The sequence below is a fragment of the Coffea arabica genome, chromosome 3e (genome assembly GCF_036785885.1).
Source record: "Coffea arabica cultivar ET-39 chromosome 3e, Coffea Arabica ET-39 HiFi, whole genome shotgun sequence".
NCBI classification, from domain to species: Eukaryota; Viridiplantae; Streptophyta; class Magnoliopsida; order Gentianales; family Rubiaceae; genus Coffea; species Coffea arabica.
In genome coordinates, this window is record NC_092315.1 from 7408127 (window position 1) to 7435153 (window position 27027).

Sequence of the window (27027 nt, forward strand, 5' to 3'; positions counted from 1 at the left end):
TAGAATGGTGATCTGAGTGAGCTCTAGCTAGATGCCTTACATGGGCCTCTAGAAACTTTTGCCTACATATATCATTACAAAATGCATGGTCTAACCTCTCCCTAATGTTAGCTCCTCCTTTCCTTGAATTTGTCCAAGTGATTGTTGGGCCGAAAAAATCCAAGTCAATCAAGTTACAAGCATGTATGCAATCCAAAAGTTCATGTCTTGTTCTCTTCTAGAAAGAAGTTTCTCTTTTTTTCTCTTGGCTCGATGTTGTCTCATTCATATCTCCAATCACCAACCATGGAAACTTTATAGTGGAACTTATTCTTTGCATATAGTCCCATAATCTAAGCCTTTCAGTCTCCTTAGGAGATACATAGATTGCTGACAATAGCCAACTTGAATCATCACCTCTCCTCACTAACACATTTAAGATTTGCTTATCTTTAATTATCACTTCCACTCTAGTTTCTTCTTTATTCCAGAACATCCATATTCCCCCCGAGTATCCGTTGGCGTCTATGCACTCTTTCTGATCAAACTTCCAACATTTATGGATTTTCTCAGCTTGATCATTATGACTGCGATTTTCTATCAAAATCAGCATATCTAGTTTATGGTCTTTTAGTATCTCTTTTAGATTACATCTAAATCTCCTATTTGCCGTGCCTCTTCCATTCCAACAGATTATCTTCATCATTACGTATGTAGGTGTTTTGGCATTAATGCCCTATAACCATTGCCTCCTCACCCAACTGTGTCTTCGGGGCCATTCTGGGTCCTTTATTCTCTCGCGCAAATCAATGGATTCCTTTATACTGATTTGACCTCCAATCTCTTGGTCCTCATCACCTTTCTCTAGTTTTCCTCCCTCTCTGCTACCCCGCTTATTCTCTTCTGATTCCATTCCTTCAAATCCTGACTTAGATATAGTGGGGTTGTAGTGGGGTTATCTCTCCGTCCTTCCTCAATTTGTAGCAAAGGGTTACCCCAGTTCAACATCTCATACTCACTTGCTGGGTTAACCCCTCTAGCCTGCTTTTGTCCTCTATTCTCAGCTATATGCACCTACCTAGCTTCAATAGGTATCTGTAGTCTAAGTTGCCTTGCAGACTCCAAAACCATTAACCCCCTTATCCTCTGACTTCTTCACACCCTTGCTCTTCTGAAACCCCAGTTTTACCAAGCTCCCTGTAGTGCTGCTCTTTCCCTTAGTAGCCCTTTTCCTTAAGCCCTGTCCTCTGTTACCTCCGTCTCCTTTGAACACCATGTCTACCATAGTCCTCGGTATAGCCAACAGTTTTCCCTTCATTACTTCTATTGTGTTCTCTTTTTTTGATTCCTCCGGTGCTTCCTTCTCTATGTCCAACAATTTGAATTTGGAGCCACTAACACTATCTATAGGTTCTTTATCCTTGGATGACCCTTCTCCTATACCTCTTTGTTCATCCCGACCCTCTTGCCTACCTTCTTTCCCTGTACTCCGAGTCCGCCCCTTCTTCCTCCTTGTCACAACACATAATCTATAATAATTCACCATTCCCTTTAACATTTGCACAACACATAATCTATAATAATTCTATAAAACTTAGAGACCAAATACAGATAATTAAAACAACTACAGAACCATCACATAATGATACTTCAACTTTGAACTACTAGTTAATTTTTCTTCTTCTCCAAAGATTCATGATGTAGCTTATGTGAAGTCTTTCTTCCACGAATAATATTAATCTTAACCATTCTTCTTACTGCCTTCAATAACTGAGAATCTACACAGAGGAAAAATCATATTTTTCTCATGAGTTACAAATAAATCAAGCAGCTTACAAGTGCTCATGAGTTGACTCGATCAAAATTCGATTCGAATTCGATCAACATAATTTGTTCTGACAAACCTCACAAAAATGGTCACCACTGTCACGATTCAACATGAAAACAATGCATGCAACCCATAGCTCTAACATCTTGTCTGTGCACCATTTCCTCTTGACAAACCTCACAAATGTGGCCACCATTATCACGATTTTCTTTTATAATTGATCAACAAACAGCAGGCCTCTGGAACCTGTCCTACTAGCTTTGAGTTGAAACCCCGAGTCCAACTCGCAGATCAACTCCACGTGAACAAATGAAGCCCAATATGCTAAGTTCAGACTTGAAAGGCCCAATCCGAGGAAGCCCCTTGTAATACGAGATGCAATTAAACAGCCCAATCTGAAACTTTTGGCCCTAGGGTTAATTATGTCGGCCCATCATATAACCCTTAAAGGTTTCACAGAACATTTGTCTTCTTCTTTTATATTTCTAAAACCCTAGCCTTTTACGTCCCCCTTCTGTCGCTTCCCCAACCAACAGCCCATTCAGAGGAGAAAGAACGGAAGCAGCGGCGGCGCCGGCGGCAAGAAAAAATGGCAGACAAGGCGGTGACTATTCGTACTAGGAAGTTCATGACCAATCGTCTTCTTTCCAGAAAACAATTCGTCAGTCTCTAAATTCTAGTAAATTTAGTTAATTTGATTTCCTAATATGTGTTGATATTTTCTGATTTTTGCACTATTTTGAATTTTTTTCTGTTTTTTGGTTTGGGGATGCAGGTCATTGATGTTCTGCATCCTGGAAGGCCTAATGTTTCCAAGGTTTGTCATGTCTTTTTTAGTTTCGTTTTTGGTTTCCATAGTCAGTTTTTTCCGTGTTACCTGCTGTATTTCCCTGCAAAAATATTTAGATCTTGGTATTCTTGTATATTACTCTAGTTCTTTATTGTGCAGCAAGCCGTAATTGTAAAAACAATTAGGGAATACATTAGAGCTAGGTTAGCTTGAGTACTGAAAAGCTAGCTTTTTCCAGCATTTGCTTAGGTTTGATTCTCGGGGGTGCCTGTGAAATTGGAGTTAATGTTGTTCAATGATAAAGGAACTAGGTTATTAATTGTAATATTGCTGGTTGTTGCGGAATCTTGTTTGAGGCCTTATTATGGCTAGTTGGAGCTCATGATAGTAATTTTTTTAATTCTTTTGTTTTCTGACTCAATTTATTTTAGTCGATTAGTCTTGATTTCTGGTTGTGTTGTTGAGTGGGTTTAGTGTTTGCAAATTCTGTTTGCATAAATAGTTATTGATTTATTAACTTTTTTGTTATTTGATGATTAAAGGCTGAGTTGAAGGAGAAATTGGCCAGGATGTATGATGTCAAGGACCCAAATGCCATTTTTGTTTTCAAGTTCAGGACGCATTTTGGAGGTGGCAAATCAACTGGGTTTGGATTGATCTATGATTCTGTAGAGAATGCTAAGAAATATGAGCCCAAATATCGGCTTATCAGGGTAATTTAAGTTCCTCTGTTTGCTTGAAGTTATTGTAGTTAAGTGCTTGGCTGTTTTCCTTCTCCTGACTTATTATGTTGACCATGTGTGCTTCTTTGAGATTAATGACCTTTTGGTGACCTTTATAACATATTCGTGTTATTGAGGGTGAGTCCTAATTTGGCTTAAATTGAAATAACTATTCAATTCGACTGAATTGGGTTGGGTTGTCAGGCTTGTTATTTGGTGGAAATTTTGCAAACTTCCTGTAGGGTACTTACTTTACTAGCAGGGGACGTATCATTTCATACCCAAGTCCCCATCCGCTAATGTTAGACATGGGAGAATGCAAACAGCTCCATTGTAATGGGGGGTTTTTCTCCCATTCCCATTCCAGACCACCATGTCCAGCTTTGGTTAAAGTTGAGTGTTGAGAGTATCTCTTGATTATGCTTTAGGGGTAGTTTCTTTTGCATTCGATGAGTTCATAGTTTCCATTTTCCATTTTCTATTGTCTTTGTGTAAATGGGACTTCGCATGTCTATGTTTTTGCTTTCTTCCAATTTTTCACTTTGCATCATGAAGCATGTGTCTCTAACTGCTGGTTTTTGTTTTTGAAATGCAGAATGGCCTGGATACTAAGGTAGAGAAGTCTAGGAAACAGCTCAAGGAAAGGAAGAACAGGGCCAAGAAGATCCGTGGTGTAAAGAAGGTAAGTTCTTTGAATCTGTGAATTGCTGGTTCTGGGTGGGGGAGACACTAATAATATGGATTTATGAATTTTGGATGTTGATGGATTTGGCAGTTAGTCTTTTAAACTGTATGGCATCTTTTAATCAACAAAATATAAGCCACTTCATCCAGGAAGACCATAAAGCGGTCTGGAAAATTTGTTCTTCCTGCCTTCTGTTCTTACCTTCCCCTGATTATGCTTTGCCATAAATATATGTCCACTAGTGTTTTGCTTTCATGTCGTCTGGTTGATGCTCATGTCTTCTGGTTGATTTGACAATTCTTTCTACTCTGCTCTTTGCAGACAAAGGCTGGAGATGCTGCCAAGGGTGGAAAGAAGAAATAATTTTCCTGAGAGTTTTAGGCCTTGTCAAGTTTTTATAGAGAAAACCAAAAATGTTTTTGCAGCAGAGTTATTTTCTCATTTGTTACTTTGAATTGTGTCTTTGTTCCTTTGAAACTATGAGATGAAGATGTTTACAGTTCAAATCTTGCACTCTATGAATAGCCAGTACCCTTTTGACTCTTGAGGGAGACAGACAGATAGATAGTTTGATCAATTATTGTGACTCTTGCTATGAATTTCAGGGCTTATGCAAATAGGTTGAAGCTGTGGTTTGTGCCTTATATTTTGGGTGTTTGTACTAATGTTACAAGGTGGAATTGGACGTTGTACCTGTCGAAATGTTCAATCTCTGGCAATACCCATGCACCCGAAACCCTCCATTTTTGAGCAAATGTTTTGATAGTTGATTGCTTTTTCCTGAGTTGAACGGCAACACCTTTGCAGTCGGAGTCTCTAGGCAAGTTTGTTTGTGAAATTTGTATCCTTTGCTCGATGTTTGTTTGTGAAGCTGTTATTTGTATCTTTTACTTGATAAGATAGCATTTCAATCTGAAATCTGCCCCTTTCAGCTACGTCCATGAGCCTTGTAGACAGCTTCCTGTTTTTCCCTCCATGATGATTAATTAAGGAAATTGATCTGTTTACTCACCTGCGTGATAATTTATGGGACACGCCACTCAAAATTGAGGATAAAATTACAACTAAGAGCAATTCACAAAGATGAGACGATTCCGGTGAAACGCAACTTGTAACACAGACAATCAAAAAAATGTATATAGTCATCATTCAAAGTAGTAAACCATGATCTGCATTGGTGCATACACCAGATGAAATGGTTAAGTGCTAAAGAGTGTAGTATCAAAAGGTGGAATTTTGTCTTATATTATCCCCACTAGAACGAATATACAATATTATACAACTGAAGTAATCCATGAAAATCTAATTATTTACAGGACCCAGTGATCAAAAAGACTAATACAGAACACTAAACTGCAACCCAGTGATCAGTAAGCTAATGTCTTCAGGAGTAAGCTTAGTTGTGATCTTCTTCTGCCAGGGGAGAATACCTACACAAAGGGCATACCATCTTTTTATTCAGCCACTTGAAGATACACTCGCAGTGAAAAGAATGCTTGCAACCCAAGGCTCTCACATCATCCTCACTTTTCATCTCATCTTGACAAATCCCACAAACATGCTCCCCATCTTCTTGATCATCATCACCAGAAACCACAACCTGTGTCGAAACTTTAAGAGCTGGATGAACAGTTCTGGCAAGAATTTTCGCGACTTTTACTCGAATACTGTGCTGAGTTTCTTCATAAACAGCATGAAAATCTCTATCAGTTTCTTTAGCCCTTGACATGGCCAATTCAGCAGTCATGCCACTCAACTTTGCGTACAGACGTTCACTAGCACATAATTGGCATGAACCTGATCCACCCCATTGATTTTCTTCCTCATGATCAACGTCTAAAATTGTTGAGTAATCATCACCATTTAGAACTCCAGCCAAAGCAATAGCTATTCGAAGCTCTTGTTCCTCCCCCATGGTTCTTGCTAGAGACTACTAATCTAATACTGTACTAGTTTCTTTTAGGAAGTATTGCCGAAATTAAATAACGGAGATGGCAAGATATGTGGTTTAACTTGCCCTTTTCTTAGTTTTGTGTATATACATTGAGGGAAGGGGTTGTATTGATTTCCTTATCCGATCAGGAGAAAGTTTGATGAATTTTAAGATTAGGACTAGGCAGTAGTCAATATAACGTTCGTTTCCTAATTCCTAACACCCTCTTTCCCAGGTTTTGGTGACGTGTGGTTATAGATTTCACGGTTCCCAATTATATTCAATCAATAATTATCTGTGCATACAGCTAAAGTTAATCTAACGTCCAATACATAAGTAGTGTACAAAAGTAAGGATTATGGTAAACAATTAATCAAATGAGTGAACCAAGCTAATTTAATCTAATATTTTAAAAATATTGAGGTACATTTTTTTCTCTCTCTAACAGCCATAACAATCTTTTTCACAATGCCATGGACATACACAAGCTGATCCAGAACCATATAAATATTTATAATGTTGAATTAATATTTCTTATTTTGTTTTATAGAATTCTTGTTGTTGTTGTTGTAATATTCTCTTGATTTCTTTTGGTTATGTATAAATTATACTTGAGAAACTAAAAGATTATCAGCAAACCATGTTAATATCTGTAAATTTCCAATTAACAACGCATTGATTACTGCCTCGTACTCCATAAACTCCTCAATGAACCATCGGAATTCACAATAACAAGGTTTGAAAGGTGGAAATGATTGGAAAACAGAATCCCTTCTGTACAAACCCCGAGATTTTGAGGGGAAGAATACCACTGAAACATCATGAAATCACTGATTGATCAACGATTAGACTAGAGATTTTGCCTGTTATGGGATCAGAGGTTCAAGGGAATCCTAAACATCTATTGTTCTTGGGAATTGAAACACTATTTAGCAGGAGCAGGATTCATCTATCAATAGATCATGCATTCATTGTACCATTAATGACTAAGGCAACTGTTAGTGAATCCTCAAGGCTAGCTAGCTGAAGTTCACAGGATAAAACGGGACTCAAGGTCTGCATAAACTCAAGCTCTCGTGGTGTTTAACAAGATTACAATTCACCAGAAACTGTAATCAACTGCTATAATCTTGCATTTGCTAGATACCAGACCATGGAGAAGCTGGAGCAAGATTGTTCTCTCCAAGCACTAAATAAATATGGTACAAACCTGACTAAATTGGCAGCAGAGGTAAAATCTGCAGAGTTTTTGGCCTTCATAAGTCCTATTGAACTTGATTTCTTGATCCTTGTTATATAAAAGTACAAATTGTTGATTTTCTTTGTTTGCTGCTAGAACAAGTTGGATCCTGTAATTGGAAGGCAACAGCAAATAGAGTGTGTAACGCAAATTTTGTGCAAGAGAAAAAAGAACAATGCATGCCTTATTGGAGATCCTGGTGTTGGCAAAACTGTCATTGCAGAAGGGCTGGCGCAGCGCATTGCTAATGCAACTGTCCCAGAGAAACTCCAGAAAAAGAAGGTTAAATCAGTTCCCGCTAATGTTGCTTCCTACTAGTTTTGATAATGATTACAATAACTGGTAACCTGGTCAATTTATATGGATCAGCTATTCTCCATACATATGGGACGTCTTATCGCTGGATCATCAAACCGTGGAGAATTTGAAGAAAGGTTGATAATGGTAATTGATGAAGTTAAGCAGAGCAAAGGTGAAATTCTTCTTTTCATTGATGAGTTACACACTCTTATCGGAGCTGGATCTGGCGGACAGGCCCTAGATGCTGCTAACATTTTAAAGCCCCCGCTTGCTCGAGGGGAGTTAAAAGTATGTATATATATTCTTCTGTTCGAAGGCGAAGCACTGTTCAGATTTTATGTAATTATATTGTATTTGGACATGTATTCTTTATTTAGTGCATTGGAGCAACCACACTGGATGAATACAAGAAGTACATTGAAAGAGATCCTGCCCTCAAACGGAGATTCCAAGTTGTTCAAGTCCCTGAACCGTCCATTGATGAGGCAATAGAGATTCTAAAAGGCCTACAGGAAAAGTTCGGGTTGCACCATTCTGTCAAGTACGAGGAGGAGGCTTTGATTGCTTCGGTTAAGTTGTCAAAACAATACATTAGGTCAATTGATCAAATTCATGAGTAACTCTCCTGTTAATACTTGAATACTTTTCAATTGGCAAAAACTGAATAATAGTTTGGCTGTTGATCAATTTCAGTGACGGTTTTCTGCCTGATAAGGCAATAGATGTGATGGATGAAGCAGGGTCGCGAGTTCAGCTGTATAGAAGCAATGCAAGTGTAGACAGTAACAAGCATGTTGCTCCTGTGGTGACTAGAGAAGATATCAAGCATGTAATCTCTTCGCGGACTGAGATTCCCATTGAAAAAGTTTCTGAGGAAGAATCTATTCGTCTCCTGAACCTGGCGAACATTCTTCAAAAGCACATAATAGGACAGGATGAGGCTATTGAAGCAGTGAGTCGTGCTATTAGGAGAGCAAGAGTTGGCCTAAATAATCCTGACCGTCCTGTGGCAACATTTCTCTTCACTGGTCCAACTGGGGTTGGGAAAACTGAAGTTGCGAAGCTATTAGCAGACGAATATTTTGGATCAAAAGAAGCAATGGTCAGGGTCGACATGAGCGAGTACATGGAAAGCCATTCGGTTTCTAAATTCTATGGTTCACCCCCTGGCTACATTGGCCATGAAGATGGTGGAGTTTTAACTGAAGCAATTCGTAACAGGCCTCATAATCTGATTCTGTTTGATGAAATTGAGAAGGCTCATAGGGATGTCTTCAATGCCTTGCTGCAAATTCTTGATGATGGAAGATTGACGGATGGTAAAGGAAGAGCTGTTGACTTCAAGCACACAATCATAATAATGACATCTAATATTGGTTTTGGATCAACATTGGATGATGAGAGAGGAAAAGAAGGTGGTGTAACCATGCACCTGAAAAAGACATTCAGGCCTGAATTTTTAAACCGATTGGATGAGATCGTTATATTCAAGAAGCTTGGAACAACTGAGCTGATGCAAATCTTGGACATAATGCTTGAAGAAGTTTGCAAAAGAGTAGTTCGAATGAAGCACATAAATCTTGAAATCACTGAGAAATTTAAGGGAATGCTGATTTTGGAGAGCTGCGGCAGCTCCAATAACTATGGTGCTAGGCCACTGAGGAGAGCCATCACTAGGCTCCTGGAAGACAAATTGGCAGAAAGTATCTTGAATGGTGAAGCCAAAGAAAATGAATCTCTTATTGTTGATGTTAATCAGAATGAGGTCCATTTTTCAACCAAAAAGACCAAGAATGAGAAAAAGTAAAGGTGTTGAGGTTGCAGTAAGGATTTCTGGATTTGGATGCAGAATCTCTGAAAAGCATGAATTGAAAAGTTTTTATTAAGGCCCTGTTTAGATATTGGAATAGGAATTTGCCTTTTTGTTCCTTGAGAAATGTGGTTAACTATTCTTATAAATTTGATCTTACTAGTAGTATATATTTTGTTCCATCTTTTTGGAAGAACATGAATAGATTTTGCCAAAGCCATTATGTTAACTTTGTTCAAAGCTTAATACAACCATGAATAGATTTTTCTTTTGTTTGTACCATAGACAACGTCAAGATTAATAAAAAATTTTAAAATTTTCTCAAAAGCCTACATTTTTTTTAAAAAAAATCACTATTATCACTGAGAGATAGATACAAATTGAGGGGATAGTTCCTAAAGGACTATACATTTAAAAAAAAAAAAAATGACTACTCACTGAGCACTGGTCAATTCACCTAATCTACACCAACCACTAATCTTAACCACCAACTTTACCATATAGATACATGCACTCATGTATGTTTATTGCACCTTGAAATTTAAACACTTTTTCAAAGTATTAATACTCTCTCCAAGAAAACTAAGACCTATATTGATATATTGATTGTAGTTCTCTTAATGAATTGCTCATTGAATGAACAAGTTCAATAAATAGTATGCCCTAGATACGACTCGAACTGCCAACCTCTAGCTCTTTAGCACGAGATTTTGAGTTTTCCTGTATTTTGACTTCCATTTTTTCTGTTGATGCAATGGGCATGCAGGAGAATCTGCAGCGGAGTTCTACTCTCAAGTATCTGACACTCAACAAGTTCTCTACGGACTTAACCAAATTGGCTGCACAGGTAATATCCATCCACTTCTTCAGAATTATTAATTACCTCAAAATATGTTGAATAAATTGCAAGACAAAATTGAGGTTTTTTCCTCCCTCTTTTTGACTTCTAAAGATGTTGGAAAATTTGTGAAATGTTGATTTGGCTATTCAATCCAACCTCTCTTATTGAATTATTCATTCAATATAATGTTGTCATAAAATCTATGACAACAATCATTGAAATGATCCCATTGCGTTTAATCAATTTGGGCATCCAGAGTTTACAAAATATTAGTGCTAACTTTTGATGTTGGTTTTCTTTAGTAAACATGCAATGAAAACAGGAAAATGAAGCCATGGTTAGGAACTTAGGGATCGCCACGAGCGAGCGAGTACCTGGAAAGTTATCCGGTTTCTGAACTTTATGCCTGAAGGAGTGTAGGCACTATCTCAAAGGTATGAAAGGTTACAACTGCAGCAAGATCAATCACACGGGAGGTACGTTGAAAATGTGGTTGCTTTACCACACTATGCGATAAGCGCAAGAGGCGCATTCGTGGGTGATAATCAGACATCAAGATTTTTTTTTTATCAAAACTCCCGTTTAATTATCACAAAACTTTTATTTTGTTATTTTACACATTTATCGTTGGATGCTGCATTATTTCTCATAGTTTAAATTAATTTTAAAACCAAAAAATTCAAAAAAGGATGACTTGGGCATATTTCAATTTAATTTAATTTTTTATTTTAAATTGGAACCTAAAGCTCGTTTCTTATCATTCATCGATGATTAATCACCGGTTATAAGAGAAAAATAGCACAATTTTTAATGTAATTTTTGTTTTATGTAATGTTAGATTTTAGGGTTTACGGTTTACGGTTTAAGGTTTAGTGTTACGGTTTAGAGATTAGGGATATAAAATTAGAAATTTATACTTAAAATTAAAAAAAAAAGGGTTGCCACATCTAGCTCAGATGCAGCGATGACAAATTTTTTTTTAAAGCTTCGTTGCATGTCATATGGCATGTTGAGAAGCCTTTAAAAAAAATCATTCTTTTTAGTTCCTCCAGCAACAAAAAAAAAAAAGAAAATTTAAATCAATTTTTCAATGACGCCTCACTTGCCAACTGCGTCGACTCCTATATTAGTACCCCACCTCAACAAATACTATTTTTGTGATGTTTTCTTGTATAGACAATATCCAGAGAAATTCACCCTTTGGCTTGTATAATCATATACATAATCATGTATATAATCCTCGGAGAGTTAGAGCAACCAAATCACGAAGCCATTTGGCTCAATTTCAATTGGTTCATTAGCGGTTCTTGAAATTTTATCTACCATATCTTTAACAACAGTAGTTGGATTAGCGCCTGTCACAACTCCATTTAGAACATTTTTTTCAGGTTACGAGAACTATATTGATGAGCGTTTCTAAGAATTTCTATAAATAATCTATGTTCTTTAGGCAAGTTTTGGTCCGCAGGACGATCGGAACTGAATCACTTAAAACTTTTTTGTATAAATTAAAAAAAAAAAAAAAAACAGTTGCGCCTTTTTGGCTCAAAGAACTAATCACACTTGAAGGCGTGGCCTTGGCCAAATAAGCCAAGTCATACAATGGGTCGGTTCACAAGGCATCTAACGGGCGACAACTAAAATTTTTTTTTTTAAAGAAAAAAAAAATGTTAAAATGGCAAAATTATAGGCAAAATCAGGAACACCCAAAAAAACGCAGAGGGGAGGAGATACTGAAGCTATTGAAGTCCCTTCCTTCCCTAATTTTTCAATCCTCCGACGGCCGCCGGATTTTCTTATCCATCGCCTGTAGCTTTTGAATCCGCCGGTAAGTTCAGAATCTCCTTATCTCCTCATGTTTTCGAATTTATGTATTAAGCATACATGTAAGAACCCGGCTGAATTTATGTATTAAGCATACTTGTAAGGAAAACGCGACGAAAATTTGTATTTTAAGCTTTTTGCTGAAATTATTGGTTACCGTATTTAGATTTGGTCACCACAACCCCTGCATATGATGTGAAAGCCTGCTCGTCTTCTTCGACCTTTATTTTTTCTTCTCCTTCTCTTGAATCTCTGCCACCCACTTGCTGTTTAGTGAAGAGTCTTCAAAGAGAGAATTTTGGGTTAAAGATTGATTTGTTATTTCTGCCTTTCTGTGCAATTTCTCATAAATTGGATGCGGCTTTCTCATGGTGAAAGCCTCCGTTCATGGATGTCTGATGAGTCAATTCGGGTTGGCTCACTCGGCCGCTCTTTTGAGTCTGGAGTTGACTTGGCCTGAATCTTCCGAGTTTGAACGAGTACTGTCTCCGGGATATGGCGGACCGGAGGGTGAAGTTCTGGTGAAGACTCAGCCGGGTCAACTCGGAGTCGGATGCGTCATTGAATTGAACCATGGATAAGGCAGGCTAGTAGTTCAGTCCTGCCAAATCCTGCTAACCAAACTTAACTAAGGTGTCTAATGTCTTGCGTTCCATTATTTTTTAACTTTCAAACTCTTTGGCTTCTGAATTGTGCAAGTGTATTTCGTCGTTAAGGGACGTTGACCAGTATGTTTTAGTTGGGTTGGAAGATAAATATTTTGAGGTTGATGTTTATGGAGTAGGAAACTTTGTGTTTAATATGAACGCAAATTCAAGTTCGTTAAATTAGAGATTTTCTTGGGTTTGTTTTGCATGTAATGCAGTTTAGTTTGTTGCCAGTTAACTATATATTATGAAAGACTTGATTTTTATATTTCAGTATGAATGTTTATAGTCATATATCATGCTTAATGGGGGTTTTGTTGTAGGTATCAAGCACAATATTGCTGTTGTATGGTGCATTTCACTTTTATACACTAGAATTGTTTTCAACTTTCTAAATGGTTTTGACGAATGACAGTACATGAAATTGAATTTTCCTCCTTTAATGTTAAAAGACACAGTTCATGGTAGGCTGGCTTCTTTTTCCATCATTGTTAATTTTCTCTTCCCTCTATCAAGCTGTTCAATATACATTGTTCTTGGCCATTTATATACGTTTCTGTTGCAGCAATGAATGCTAGATTATTCCTTGTTTTTATTCTTGTTTGTGCTGTAATTTTACAGTCTTTTGTTATGCCGTGTATTTATGTCAGCTGCAATGGAAGAGTCAGAAAAGAGGAGAGAAAGGCTGAATGCATTGCGTAGGGAAGCTGATCAGGCTGGAGTGCACGGCGATTCTGAGAATTGTATGGGTGCATCTTATACTCTTGCCAACCCATTGATTGAAGCCTCGGTCCCTCCATCTGTGCATCCAGAGCCACAGGCAGCTCCTAGATTTGATTATTACACAGATCCGATGTCAGCATTTTCAGCAAACAAGAGGGGCAAGGTCAGCCATCAAATTTCACCAGACTATTTCACGCCTCCAAGTAAATAGCATATTCTCGACCTTTTGACTATCCTTTTCAGTTTGGATAGCTTTGATTTTATTTGTCCACCATTTGCTTCTGCAACATGTGTGTTTTCATCTGTCATCATCTCCCAATTCTCTAAAATGCTTTACCTATCTGGCTACTGGTGGTGTATAAATGATCAATGAAAGGTAGCAAGTCTTTTTTTTTTTTTTTTTGTGAAAGTTCTATGCTCATGGTCTTATCTCTGTGCTTTCTAATAATTTCCATTAACAGGACCAGTTAGACCAGATATGACCAACCCTTGGGGCCATCCAGCTTATCAAGCCCAAGCCACCTACTGTGCAGATCAGAGGATGTTTCAATCTCCAGGACCATACCACAGACCTGGCCCTTTCAGGAGTCCAAGGGGAACACCAAGTCCTTTTGGCACACCAGAAGGCGGCGGATCAACCGGAACACCTACCTACGTTTCATCAAACTTTTCAAGAGGAGGTAGCGTTGCTAGTCCAGGCTTTGCACCAGGAGGTAGTCCGAGTTTTAATGATGGCCATAGCAGAGGCTATGGTTGCATCAACAGTCCTGAGAGTGGGTATGGTAATTTTGGTAGCCCTTATCCTAATTCAGGGAGAGGCCAAAGTCGGTGGCTTGGTAACAACAGCCCCCAGGATTCAGGAAGAGGTAGAGGTCGAGGGCAAGGATACAACGCTCCAGTTTCAGCTAATAGTGGTAGAAGAGTAGGTTCACATGATTTCTTGTCAGCTGAGCATAATCCGGGTAGGTTTTACAATAAATCAATGGTAGAAGATCCATGGGCAACGCTAAAACCTGTCATTTGGATGAGAAAAGATGCTCCAACTTTGGGTACCCATAACTCAAAAAAATCCTGGCTTCCAGAATCCATTGGAGGAAAAAAGGCTCAAGTTTCCGAAGTATCGCACAAGTATACTTCTGGGAGAAGCTTTGCAGAAGACCTTGCTGCATCATTTCATGCAGCAACAAATTATGAATCTGCTGACAACAATGATGATGGCGATGACTATGTGGAATAGAAATTGTGAACTGTTTGTAATTTGTATGAATAGTTTCCAGAAAGGCCTCTGCATTGTTTTTATTTATAATTTTTTTTTCTGGTTTGAACTATTTTACTATAGGCAGCCAAATTTCAGACCTGGTAGATGGATGAGCAGTTTTAGAGGGACTTGTTTATTGTTACATAATTACGTTTAGCCATGTTTGCATTCTTGAAAGAATTGAGAGTCTCTCTACTGTGTGGTTCTGGGTTTTGATTTGACTGGGAAATAGGCTGCTATATATCCTTCACCTTTTATGCAAAGACATGATACATATTTAACCATTTCTTGTCCTTTTTCTTTTTCTAATTTCTGTGTTATTTTCTTGTTTGGATTTTTAAGCCCTTGTAGGGATTTCTGATCTACATATGCTGCAGAATTTAAAAGCATATTTTCAACAGTTTAATGTTTTCTTGAGAATTTGGGAGTTTATTTAGAAAGAAACAGGGCCAATTTACAAAAAGGCTCCTTTTTGTTACTTTTACCACGATAATGAGTTTTATTGAAAATCAAAATGACACAGTCCGGAAAAATCGAATTGCATAATATGTTTTATTGAAAATAAAAAAATATTAAAATCCTGAAAAACCGCATTGCAAAACTAGTTTGATTTTATTGTTGTTTGTTCAGTATTGGTTCATAAATTGATCAATACTCACACCTAAATCAAGTTTAGCATAATCAAATCGCTATTTGAGCTTTTTTTTTAATATTTTCATCGCTCTTTACATCCTTCTTATCCTTAACTAATCAGGTTTAGCATAATCAAATCTCTATTCAACCCTAACTGCCCTTTCTTAGCCATGTCAAAATGAAAAAAAAAATTTATAGCAATAAGGAAACAATTAAAATCTATAAAAATTACAACAATGAGGAAATAATGAAAATATATTTTTGTCAGATTCAAATTAAAAAAAAAAAAAAAATTCAATCTTGATACACACAAGTGTTACGGGTCGGTTTTCCGTGCCATTTAACGGGCTGCGGCCCGTGACACGTTGGCAAGTAAGCATTTTTATTCCCATCTGAGAATACTTTCTTTCCCTAACTCCAATCCTCCAACGCCTGCCGGAATTTCTTCTTCACCGCCGAAAAAAGTAGCTTCGCAAGCCGCCGGTTAGTTCACCTCACCCTTTAATCCCTAAATTCTCCGAATTGACGTAGTTAAATATGCTTTTAAGAAGTTGCCCAAGTGAAAGAAAAAAAACTTGTAAGAAATTTATGATAGGAAATTGGAATTTTTTTGAAAAGTTAAGGTTTTTAGTGAAATTGTAGTTTCTATTTTCAGATATAGATTTTCGATTTAGGTTTAGAATTTGAGGTTGAAGATCCCAAATTTGCTGCACTTAACCATGAATCTTTCAAATTATGATAGGGCCGAGTATTGCACGAATCCAATTTGATTAAAGGGTATTGGTTATTTTTAAGCTTATTCAATGCGTTTGAAACTTTCGATGTTTATAGTAGGTCGAATTTTCACAAAGTCGATTGCTTCACTGATTGAAAGGCCAGCATGGACCTCTTCTTTTTTTTTTTTTTCAAGGTGGTTGTTAGTCAATTGAGCTATCAATTAAGCCACATATTTATTTGAACAAACTATGAGGGTTAAAATAGTGGTACAACACAACACATGTGATGGTGTTTCAATTATGAATTTTTAGATTTGTCAGTACTTTGTTGAGCTAATATCAGTTAGGAGTATCACATACGTGAATAAATTTGTGCGAAAAGAACAATTCGCTGTTTAAATATTGGATTTTAATAGCTTACATATGTAGGGATATCATATATTAATGTGTGTGGATATTACTTGTTCAAGGTATTATACTAGTAATGTACTTACTGGGGCGGACAGTATTCAATAAAGTGTTGAAAATGAAAGGGAAGAGGGTAAAGGAAAAAAGAAACTAGAGAAAAAGTTCTCTTAGTACAGGGTAGTAGGTGCAGGTGTTCTAAAAAAGCAATCTTTTGAAATTAGTTATGCAAACATATCAAATACAGTCGTATCCAATTTGAACTGCAGAAGAGGATGTCAGCTCGCCAGTTGAAGAAAGTTCTGGAAGAACAAGAAGCTACACAGCAGCAACAGGAGGAGCTGCTGAACCGGAACGATGAGTCTGAATCCCCTGAGTCATCTGTCCCAGCACAGAATCCCTTTGATCTTCTCATGGATGACAATGACAGCGATGATCACCACGACTCAGACAAGGTTTAATTTCCTGAATGTCATCTTATTTATTTCTTTACAAATATAAGTAGTGCAAATTCTGTCCAGTTGTGTGGTTGTGTTTCGTTATTCTTTTACTTGAATTTTGATTCAGCCTTATGCTCCCTTAGTTTCTTTGATGTACTTTTTTAGATGAATTAGACTTCTTAATATATGCTTGCTTATATGCACATATGGCTGCTAATAAAAAAATCTCATTGATGGACTTGTAGTTATTATTTTCTACTGGGCAATCCTCACTAATCCATTAAAAGGTGATTCTGTGTTAGCAGTTAGGATCTTCCTGTTTATGTAGTAAGCACCAGTTTGAATAAGACAGGCAGATATAAGAGTTGATTCATTATTCTGACATATGCTGTATTTTTGCTGCATATGACTTTACTAATATGTCACGTGCAATTAGTTGGTAAGACATATGGGGATAAGCTCAGTCTTGAATATGATTGTAATGTATGCTAAGAAAGATATTTTATTCGTAGCAAGGATCTTTTTTTAAACATATTTTACGTATATGAAGCTGCCATAGGAATGAAGTGAGGTAAATACTGATGATTCAATTCCAGTTGGAGGAATGGGAAAAGAATGGTTGGAAAATTTTCCTAATAGCTCTGATCAAATTAATTTTTCCAGCCATTTGAGGATAGCATATTTGAAGGTTGTAACTCTTTATCAAGCTAACATTAGATATTGGGTTTGATTTTTATCATTGGCAGTTGCTTGGAATGTGTGTTCTCAGTAGCACTTACCCCGCTGGTCTGCAATAATGTGTTAGAAAAAAAGTATGAATTGCAGCCTTCATTCTTTCTCACATGGTGTTTTAATGGCATAAACCAAAGCTAAGGAGCTGAAAGGGCGTTCTAAATTGTTCTAAGTTAAAACATATACCAATAACAGATTAGCAAACTACTATGAAGAAACAGTGGGCCTTGTGGCAGTAGTTTGAATTTAACTTGTACAAGTCAATGTGAGATTTTTCTTTTATTTTAGCGAAAATTTTTTCCCTATTTGTTTGTACCCATCTAGTGTTTAGTCATAGATAATGTTCTTCATAGTTTTTTGATTCCAAGGGTGTATGGTGATGAAAGAAGGGCTGTATAATATCTTTTTCTCATTTGTTCTCTCTACATCACGATTGATGTTGTTGCAGGGAGATGAAGTGGAAGCTGCTCATGCATCTCGATATCAAAATGTAAATGAAAAACATCCTTCAATGGTAAAAGCTTCTGTAACCTCGATTTCGTTGGCAAACCAAAAATCAAAGAAAAAGAAAAAGAAGAAGTCGAAGGCAGATTTATCATCAAATGTTGAAGATCATGAAAGATCCTGTAATGTGACATTGGAAAATCTATCTCTTGAAGTCGATTCTTCTAGCCAACAGCGTATTGCTTCATATAGCAGAAAAGCCAAGTCTGCAAATATAAGTGGCAAAGACAGTATCGTGAAGCAGTTGAAACCCTCTATTCTACAAGTTGATCCCAAATTTCTCAGTGCAGAAAATGAGTTACGAAGGATATTTGGTTCTAAGGTAGTGAATTCATTTGAAAAAGGGCATCAAGCTGGAAATTCCAGGCAGTCACTTACTGGTCGGCGAGGGAGTTACAGTCATAGAAGGACTATTCTTGTTTCTCCGTCTGAACACTGGCCTCGATGGGATGGGTCTTTGTCTATGGAGCTTTTAGAGAGCAGCAATGGGGTCAATTATTTCCGGTAACACTTTATCCTTTTTTTACCCCTATCAATGGGCTTCGTTGCTATCCTGATCTGATTTTCTTTAATCCTATGACATGGTGAAAATACATGTGTAATTAGCCATTTGGTGCACTTTACGTTAAAAGGCACTGTGGAATACTATTCTAGACCTAGACACGCTGTGCATGCTTTTATGTTTAACTGAAATATGACACTATTTGTCTGGTTTATAGTTTACTATAATTTATGACAAATATCTTAACCATCCATTCTAGCACCCAGTCTCAAATTTGACTGCTGCAGCAAGTCTAGCCGTCTGATTTCTTCCTAATATGACACACAAGTGCAAGAAATCCTGGTATTTGATTGTCACTTGAAGAAGCAACTTATTAATAGTAATTGGATTGAGTTCACAGTCAAGAAAGTGACATAAAATGAGTTGCCACTGTATGGATTCGTTCTGTATACTATGGTTTGCTTTTTTAGTGGTATAGATTTAGATAAGAGAACAGAACAGAACATAGTCAAAAATGAAATCTTGTCTTAATGGTTAATCAGAATCCTAGAATTAGATGAGTAGATAGTTACATGCTGGCATGGTGGCTGTGACTTTAAAATCAGATGTTCTGGATAAACTTTTACCTCTGGAAGCATGAGTTCTGTGTTTATTTAAGAGAAAAGCGAGCTAGATTTGAAATAATTAGTGAGAAAAAGTATGTAAATTCATGATAGATAACCATCTTTTTAGTACACGGAATCACAATGAATTCTTATATATGAGTTGCCTGTTTTTTGAATCTAAATCAGTTTCAGTTAGTTGATAAAACTGAAAGAGCTTTCAGTTAGGATTACATAACAATATTTTAGTCCAAATGATCAAGGTCTCATATTTAACTGATGTGGCCAAGTGCAACTTCATTTCATAGATCGGTTGCTGGTTTTTATATCCCCTGTTACTGGTTCTTTTTGTGCATATGTGTGTCACTTAATATAGAATGAAATTTTAAAAAAAAAAAAATGCAAGGCCTAATTTGGTATTCTTTTTGTCATTTAGGTATGTACATTCACCATCTTACAGCCAAGCCCAGAGAGCATTCGAAGCTGCCAAGGCAATCCACGACCTTAATGGAATTGCAAGCATTTTGTTGCACCACCCTTATCATATAGATTCCCTCATAACGTTGGCAGAGTATTTTAAATTTTCGGGGGAACATCAAATGTCAGCTGATGCAACAGCTAAGTGCCTTTATGGTTTGGAATGTGCATGGCACCCAATGTTCACTCCTTTGCAGGGCAACTGCCAATTGAAATATAGCCATGAGACCAACAAGCCCCTCTTCTCTACACTTTTTACTCACATGAAAAACATGGATAGGCGTGGCTGCCACCGTTCTGCTCTTGAAATTTGCAAATTATTGCTTTCTCTAGATTCAGATGATCCAGTCGGAGGCCTGTTCTGCATCGATTATTTTGCTCTTAGGGCAGAGGAATATTTGTGGCTGGAAAGATTTTCTGAAGAGTATGGAAGTGACAACTCCCTTTGGTTATTTCCAAATTTTTCTTTTTCCCTTGCCGTTTGTCGGTTTTACCTTGAAAAAAAGGAAGACACAGGAGATGTGGATAAGACAGATGGAAAGGCTTCATCAAATGATCTCATGAAACAGGCCTTGATGCTGCATCCATCAGTATTGAAGAAATTAGTGAATAAGGTGCCTTTGAAAGAGCAGGTGTGGACAAGCATACTTCAGTATAGTTTCTTTAAATCTGAGCAATCAGGAAGCCCAACGTTGGATCACTTGATCAGCATGTATGTTGAAAGGAGTTATCTTGTATGGAGGCTTCCTGATCTGCAAAAGTTTCTTCGTGACTCTGCTCATTCAGTCATTGCAACTCTGAAAGACAAAGGAACTGATGCAAATGATTGGGCTTGCGTGAGGAAAGAGGCCTTTTCATCCGAGAAAAATGAGTGAGTATTTCTGCTGGATTTTTTTTAAATACTTTATGCAATAAAGACTTCATTTCATCCTTTCCGAGTTTGAGGTGCAGGGGAGTGCCCAATGACCTGTAGGTTATTGGTACAATTGTGGAGAAACATGATATCCCACAAAAATTGGCATCTCTTGCAATCTAATATTATTGGAGATTGCCTTTAATAAGTTGCATGTTATTATAATAGTTGGTTATTTACTAATTTATCTGGCTTGACAGGTACCGGCATCTCCTGATATCAGATTTCTCTGATTCTGTGCCAACTATGCCACCTGATAATTTGCAAAACTTCATGGTTGATCCAAGGATGAGAGAGGTCCAGAATGCTGAACAAGTTGGGGGGCGTCCTTTTCCCGCTCGTGCTCCCCGGGATTTAACAAACCGAAATGCACTAGCTGTCCTACTCGAGTCTATGCTACCTTGGTTTGACTACGGACAAGGAGAAGGCGAGCACAACGAGAATGATCATCATGACCAGGCCAATTAAGATTAGACTAAGATGTTCGGTTGTAGAGAAATGGGTTTTTAAAGCAGGGATAACAGATCTAGGAAAGATATATCAATACGAGCATTCTTTCGATAATAATAAAAGGTTTGTTTGCATTATCATCATTCATATTCTTGTTGATGGGCTGTGGAATTTAATCTTCTTTTTCGGCAATTTTCTTTTGTTTGCGTCATTTCTTCAATGCTGGTGTGATTTTACTGTACAGTGTCTTTTCTCGCTCATATGGCTTCTAGTATATGCTGCAGAGGAAAGTTGGATGCCTCAGTTAATCTGTCTTCAATCTCTGGGAAATATATGATCAATAACTTTTTAAGTTGCAGCTACGAGTTCTAGATAACCCTGAGAGTGGCTATTGCTCAAAACTCTGACTATGGTGTAAAAGAAATTGGAGCAAGCATACAGTAACTTGCAAGTTATTGCTTTCAAGGTCAAGTTTTACTCATTATTGATCCAAATTAATGGATATGGAACTGTCGATTACACTCTTTCTTTTAGAGTTGTGGACCATATGAGCACATAAGCACCTAATCCTGGTATTTGGGAATGGGGGTGAGACATCCAACTAAAAGCCAGTTGAAAAGGGTACACTAAAAAGATGCCACTTCTTCGAGTTGCATCAGAACTCAGATGAGTGAGGAAATCACACATACAAATGTTCTATCTCCTTTTGTGGAACTGAAAAATGTCCCCGAAATTGCAACATTGATCAAAGCAAACAATCTGGTCAAAAGGGTTCATTAACGACAACTTCTCCATAAGACCACATGCAGGTTAACAAAGGAAGCAGAGTGCTAGGTTCAGGCTGCATTAAAACAGGAAAGCCTGAACTGTTCTAAGCAGGTTTTTAGACAAGATTGCTTCAACATTGCATGTTTTAGCTGATCAGGACATGAAAGAGCAGTGTAAAAGACAGTCCAATTTATTTGTCATCAAGCTAGATCAAAACGTTACTATGACAATTACTTTGCTCCAGTCAAAGAAGATGCAAGTTTAGATGCTGAATGTAGCAGCTAGATGCACAGAGCTGCAGGCACATAACTTGGAATGGTATCCACCAAGAATTGGTGCGATTAAATTGATAAAATAAGGTGTGATTGTGGAAGAACACGATACTAACGCAAAGGATAATCTGGAAAGCTAAAGCCAAAGCACACAGGGCTAAGCTATACATAATCAGCTCAGTTGCTAAACAAACATTCACTAAAGCATTTGTTCAAAGAACCAAGAAGGCCAATAAGATGAGTTATCCTCCGCATCTGCCCTTTGGAAGCTAACTTGATAGCGTGGTTTGAACTTAAAGAAAAAGAGTTCATTAACCCCAAGTTACTTTTCTTTACTCATTAATTACTTAAGGTGGCATGTATTTCAGGAAGGCTAAAAGCATATCAAGATTCAACATTTTAGACAAAAGATCCAAACAGTGAACTTGATGTCAATGCGGTAATCAGTACATTTCTCCATAAGATAAGTACCAGAAATTTGAAAACCCAATTAATCTTTTTCGATTTCCACATGAGTTTGTGAAATTTGATTAGATCAGGTACAGATCTAGCTAGGTCCATGGTAACTGCCAGTATAAGATAGATGTTAGTGTCTAAACACTGGGTTAATCTGCCATCTTTGATGAAGAACTCATACCACCACCTCCAAGTTGTTCGACCAAGCACTCAATCACAACATCATCTTCCATTCCGAGCTACAAATTCAGAAAAGTAGGTAAACAAGAATTCCAGATCAAGGGGGTCATCATGCATTTTGAATCGTTCAGAACTGACACAAGATAGAGCAGACAGGTACAGTGCAGCAATGCAAGTATAGATTTCCCTAAGAAGAATGTCCATTGTCTGATATATGCAACTGCTTCTGAGTAACATCATATGTTTCATTAGGCATCATGTTTTCTTGCATAGAAATCAGATTAAGGACAGACCAAATATAATTTTTACAAACCATCGAAGCATAGCAGCTGTAGTAAATCCCTATAACATGTTAACGTTTAGAAATTACACCTTGAAAATGCAGAATAATTAATGGTCCTGGCCTACAGATAAGAATTTCTACGAAGTTAAAATTTTAGAGAAGAATAGCTAAACCAACTCACAGATATATCACAGAAAAGAAAGGGTAAAAGTTAAGCTAAAAGCTTGCCTTGGGTGTTCTACAATTTGTTTAGCATTGATCAATTCAAGTCAGTCCCCAAAAGAACATTACCCCTTTTATCCTGCAATGGGCCAAATGTTGTTGCTCTTTTTCCCTCATTTATTCACAGATGTAGTTATTAACCTCAACATATGAAATGTTGTGCAAGGATTTACCAGAAATGCAGTCCCGTGACTAGCCCTTTATCATGCATCCTTTAATAACTATGAAAAAACAGAACAAACGGCAAATAATTCACATTAAATCCACTTACTTTATTTAGGAAAATATCACCAAAAAAAAAAAAAAGTCATGAAGACAAGAAAGAAATTACCTCATTAGGAGTTTTGTTATGATTGAAGTAATCTCCTTCATAAAAGAAGCGGGTTGCTTGGTAGTTCAGAAAAAACTTCTGGCAGTAAGCAATCAGAAGTTTCTTCATTTGGCTCTCACGTCTAATCCTGAAAAAGGTCTCCTTTCCATCCTTTATATCAATTAAACAGACCCCCAAAGAGAAGAAGAAAAATTAGACAAAAAAACAGGGGGGTTGTCCAAGAAAATAGGGACATTACAAGGTCGGTCCTTTTTTTTCCATCATTGCCCCTTTTGGGATCAAGTTCTGAACATTTAGCAAAACTGCAGACATTCACACAATATTTTTTATTAACACTCCATTTAGCTTTCAGATCTCATTTTGGTAAGAGTAGACTTGGAATAGAAAGAATCACAATCATCTTCAATTCAAAGAACATGGTTTTGTAACCAAATTACTCATACTAAAGATGTAATCTTTGAAAAGATCACATAAATTTCCATTTCATTACCAAGACATGAACTTTTGATGGAAATTTTTCATTTTTGCCCCTTCTTTTATTTGAACCTCATGCATCTTTCCTTTTCAAAGATGTTTATATCCTTCATCAACACACACACACACACAAAAGACCAGAGGAGCCTCCATTACTCCAATGTTCCATCAGACATTAAAATTCCATAATTGAAAAAAGTTAGGTACTTGACCATGTATGAAAAGAGCCTGCATCCAAAATTTAAAAAAAAAAAAAAAAAAAGTTTCAGAAATTTATTTTCTTTTATTCTTTTCCTCACTTCATCTTGCATTCATCTCTATTATTGCAAATTTTGTATCCACGGATGCAAAAGATGTAGAAAAATAAATCAAACCACTTTTGACATTGATACCTGGCTTGTCACCTTGATGGCAACAGTGCTCTCAGTAACTTTGGACTTCTCCATTTCTATACTGGCAGTGCTCTCTCCTCCGTTTGCAGACATCTTTCTAATCACCAAGCAAAGACAAAGCAAAAAGTAGAGATCAGGGGCATGAACTTATTACACTAACTGTTAATATTATGTGGCAGAATTGGAAAGCGAGGTACAAGAGAGTTTTCTAATGTACATGAGGTCTCAATGTACTAAAAGCACAACGGTTGATTCTTCAGAAACAAAAACTGAAGGAGACTGATAACTAAGAAGACCAAGAGTCCAAGACTAAAAGCTACTGCCATAAAAAAGCTGCAGCAGTTCTGCTATTCGCTAGCTTCCCTACACGTGGCATCTGTTTGCAGACTTCCACAGGTGAATCTTGCAACAGTTTTGTCTATTTTTTTGTTGGGTGAAATTGAATTGTATACAGGGGCACTGATGCACATGCAAAGCGTCTACGATTAAAAAGATTTATTAAGTTTCTTCATCAATAAATAATTCATGATAGTTTTCTGCAAGTGTAAGAAATAGATAATCTCAATAGCTCCACAATTTTTCAAGCTCAGATCGCGTTAGCCTTGATGCCTCACAACGTGTTATACGACAATCATAGGTTCGAAATGAGTAAGTTTTCGCAATTATTAATAACATCTAGGCACAATACAATATGTTATTAATAAAACAAATGTAGATAATAAGATAAGAAATATAGATCATAGGCAACAATTAATCACACCTACATGACACAATGTTATAATTTATTGTTTATAATGTGTATAGTTAAATATCAAATATAGTCCAATGACAACTGGTGAAATATTAAGACAAATTTTTGAAAGCTGTGTTCCATAATAAATTTCATCCGTTTAATTTAAACTAACCCCATTTTTAGCTTTAATTGTCTTTATGCATGGGCTTGCATGGGCAAACAGATGGCAATAATTATTTTCGAAATAGTTCAAAACAGTTATAAAGAGTTGTACAAGTAAAATTGTTTAAAATAGTAAGACAATGCATAATAAATTGCACTTTTGAAATATAGCGTATTGTAGTACTATCCAAATAAAAAAAAAGTAAGATTTTTCTAACTTGCATTCTACATTATTGGGATTAAATGCATTAATAATTATTGAATTAATTTTTCGTGCACTAAAAGTGTTATATATAAGTGGATTTAGATAATGTGTTAAACTTGGCATTCAAATTCATCGGGCTGTAAATACACTGTCAATATGTAATATTGATTAATACTTAAATGTCTTTTTAGCTTTAATTGTATTTATACATGGCCTTGCGTGACAAACAAGTGGCAATAATTATTATCGAAATAGTTCAAAACAGTTGTAAACAGTTGTACAAGTAAAATTCTTTAAATAGTAAGACAATGTATAAATAATTGCATTTTTGAAATGTAATGTATTATAGTACTATCCAAATAAAAAATGTAAGACTTTTCAAACTTACATTCTAGCTCGTTATGGGGATTAAATACATTAATAATTATTAAATTAATTTTTCGTGCATTGAAAGTGTTATATATAAGTGGATTTAGATAATGTGCTCAACTTGATATTTAAATTCAAATTGAATAATTAGTTGTCATGCATTCATATCGAGTTATAAACCCACTGTCAATATATAAGATTGATTAATACTAAAATGTCTTTTTAGCTTTAATTGTCTTTTATACATGGCCTTGTGTGGCAAACAGATGGCAATAATTATTATTGAAATAGTTCAAAACATGCTGTAAACAGTTGTACAAGTAAAATTATTTAAATAGTAAGACAATGCATAAAGAATTACACTTTTGAAATGTAACGTATTATAGTGCTATCCAAATAAAAAAAATGTAAGATTTTTCAAAGTTATATTCTACCTCGCTATGGGGATTAAATACATTAATAATTATTGAATTAATTTTTCGTGCACTGAATGTGTTATATATTAGTGGATTTAGATAATGTGTTAAACTTGACATTCAAATTCAAATCGAGTGATTAATTGTCACGCATTCATATCGGGTTATAGATACACTGTCAATATGTAAGACTGATTAATACTAAAATGTCTTTTTAGCTTTAATTGTCATGATACATGGCCTCGTGTGGCAAACAGATGGCAATAATTATTATCGAAATAGTTCACAATAACTGTAATCAGTTGTACAAGTAAAATTCTTTAAATAGTAAGACAATGTATAAAGAATTGCACTTTGGAAATGTAACGTGTTATAGTACTATCCAAATAAAAAAATGTAAGAATTTTCAAACTTACATTCTAGATCATTATGGGGACTAAATACATTAATAATTATTGAATTAATATTTCGTGCATTGAAGGTGTTATATATAAGTGAATTTAGATAATGTGTTAAACTTGACAATCAAATTCAAATCGAGTGATTAGTTGTCACGCATTCGTATCCGGCTATAAATACACTGTCAATATGTAGGATTGAATAATACTAAAATGTCTTTTTAGCTTTAATTGTCTTTATCCATGGCCTTGCGTGGCAAACAGATGGCAATAATTATTATCCAAATAGTTCAAAACAACTGTAAACAGTTGTACAAGTAAAAATTGTTTAAATAGTTAGACAATGTATAAAGAATTGCACTTTTGAAATGTTACGTATTGTAGTACTATCCAAATAAAAAAAAATGTAAGA

General features: G+C 36.3%; 5 protein-coding genes across 7 annotated transcripts; 4 read left to right on the top strand and 1 right to left on the bottom strand.

The window, feature by feature from the left end:
• Window positions 1-2275: 2275 nt before the first annotated feature.
• On the top strand, window positions 2276-4648 carry LOC113736316 (small ribosomal subunit protein eS24z). The gene is made up of 5 exons (XM_027263222.2): window positions 2276-2468; window positions 2583-2624; window positions 3140-3310; window positions 3915-4001; window positions 4326-4648. The coding sequence occupies exons 1-5, from the start codon at window positions 2397-2399 to the stop codon at window positions 4365-4367; spliced, it is 414 nt and encodes a 137-aa protein (XP_027119023.1). The 5' UTR covers window positions 2276-2396; the 3' UTR covers window positions 4368-4648.
• A 2442-nt stretch (window positions 4649-7090) lies between these two features.
• LOC113737252 (ATP-dependent Clp protease ATP-binding subunit ClpA homolog CD4B, chloroplastic-like) lies at window positions 7091-9469 on the top strand. Its single transcript, XM_027264506.2, has 5 exons — window positions 7091-7168; window positions 7274-7459; window positions 7547-7765; window positions 7855-8072; window positions 8171-9469. Exons 1-5 carry the CDS (start codon window positions 7091-7093, stop codon window positions 9282-9284), a joined length of 1815 nt encoding a protein of 604 aa, XP_027120307.2. The 3' UTR covers window positions 9285-9469.
• Window positions 9470-11760: 2291 nt separating this feature from the next.
• On the top strand, window positions 11761-14864 carry LOC113736317 (protein SICKLE). Of its 2 annotated transcripts, none has more exons than XM_027263223.2 (3): window positions 11761-11956; window positions 13221-13525; window positions 13784-14864. In XM_027263223.2, exons 2-3 carry the CDS (start codon window positions 13243-13245, stop codon window positions 14557-14559), a joined length of 1059 nt encoding a protein of 352 aa, XP_027119024.1. In that variant the 5' UTR covers window positions 11761-11956; window positions 13221-13242; the 3' UTR covers window positions 14560-14864. The 2 variants fall into 2 exon arrangements, with proteins under 2 accessions (XP_027119024.1, XP_027119025.1); XM_027263224.2 differs by having other exon boundaries at window positions 11774-11956; window positions 13250-13525.
• A 691-nt stretch (window positions 14865-15555) lies between these two features.
• On the top strand, window positions 15556-21097 carry LOC113736318 (uncharacterized). The gene is made up of 5 exons (XM_027263226.2): window positions 15556-15696; window positions 16604-16789; window positions 17955-18514; window positions 19551-20462; window positions 20705-21097. Exons 2-5 carry the CDS (start codon window positions 16610-16612, stop codon window positions 20970-20972), a joined length of 1920 nt encoding a protein of 639 aa, XP_027119027.1. The 5' UTR covers window positions 15556-15696; window positions 16604-16609; the 3' UTR covers window positions 20973-21097.
• A 1303-nt stretch (window positions 21098-22400) lies between these two features.
• Window positions 22401-24631, bottom strand: LOC113736956 (small ubiquitin-related modifier 1). Of its 2 annotated transcripts, none has more exons than XM_027264183.2 (4): window positions 24550-24631; window positions 24333-24429; window positions 23467-23616; window positions 22401-22689 (listed from the first exon to the last, which is right to left on the bottom strand). In XM_027264183.2, exons 2-4 carry the CDS (start codon window positions 24423-24425, stop codon window positions 22600-22602), a joined length of 333 nt encoding a protein of 110 aa, XP_027119984.1. In that variant the 5' UTR covers window positions 24426-24429; window positions 24550-24631; the 3' UTR covers window positions 22401-22599. The 2 variants fall into 2 exon arrangements, with proteins under 2 accessions (XP_027119984.1, XP_071940093.1); XM_072083992.1 differs by lacking the exon at window positions 24550-24631 and adding an exon at window positions 23309-23356 and having other exon boundaries at window positions 24333-24543.
• Between the last annotated feature and the right edge of the window lie 2396 nt (window positions 24632-27027).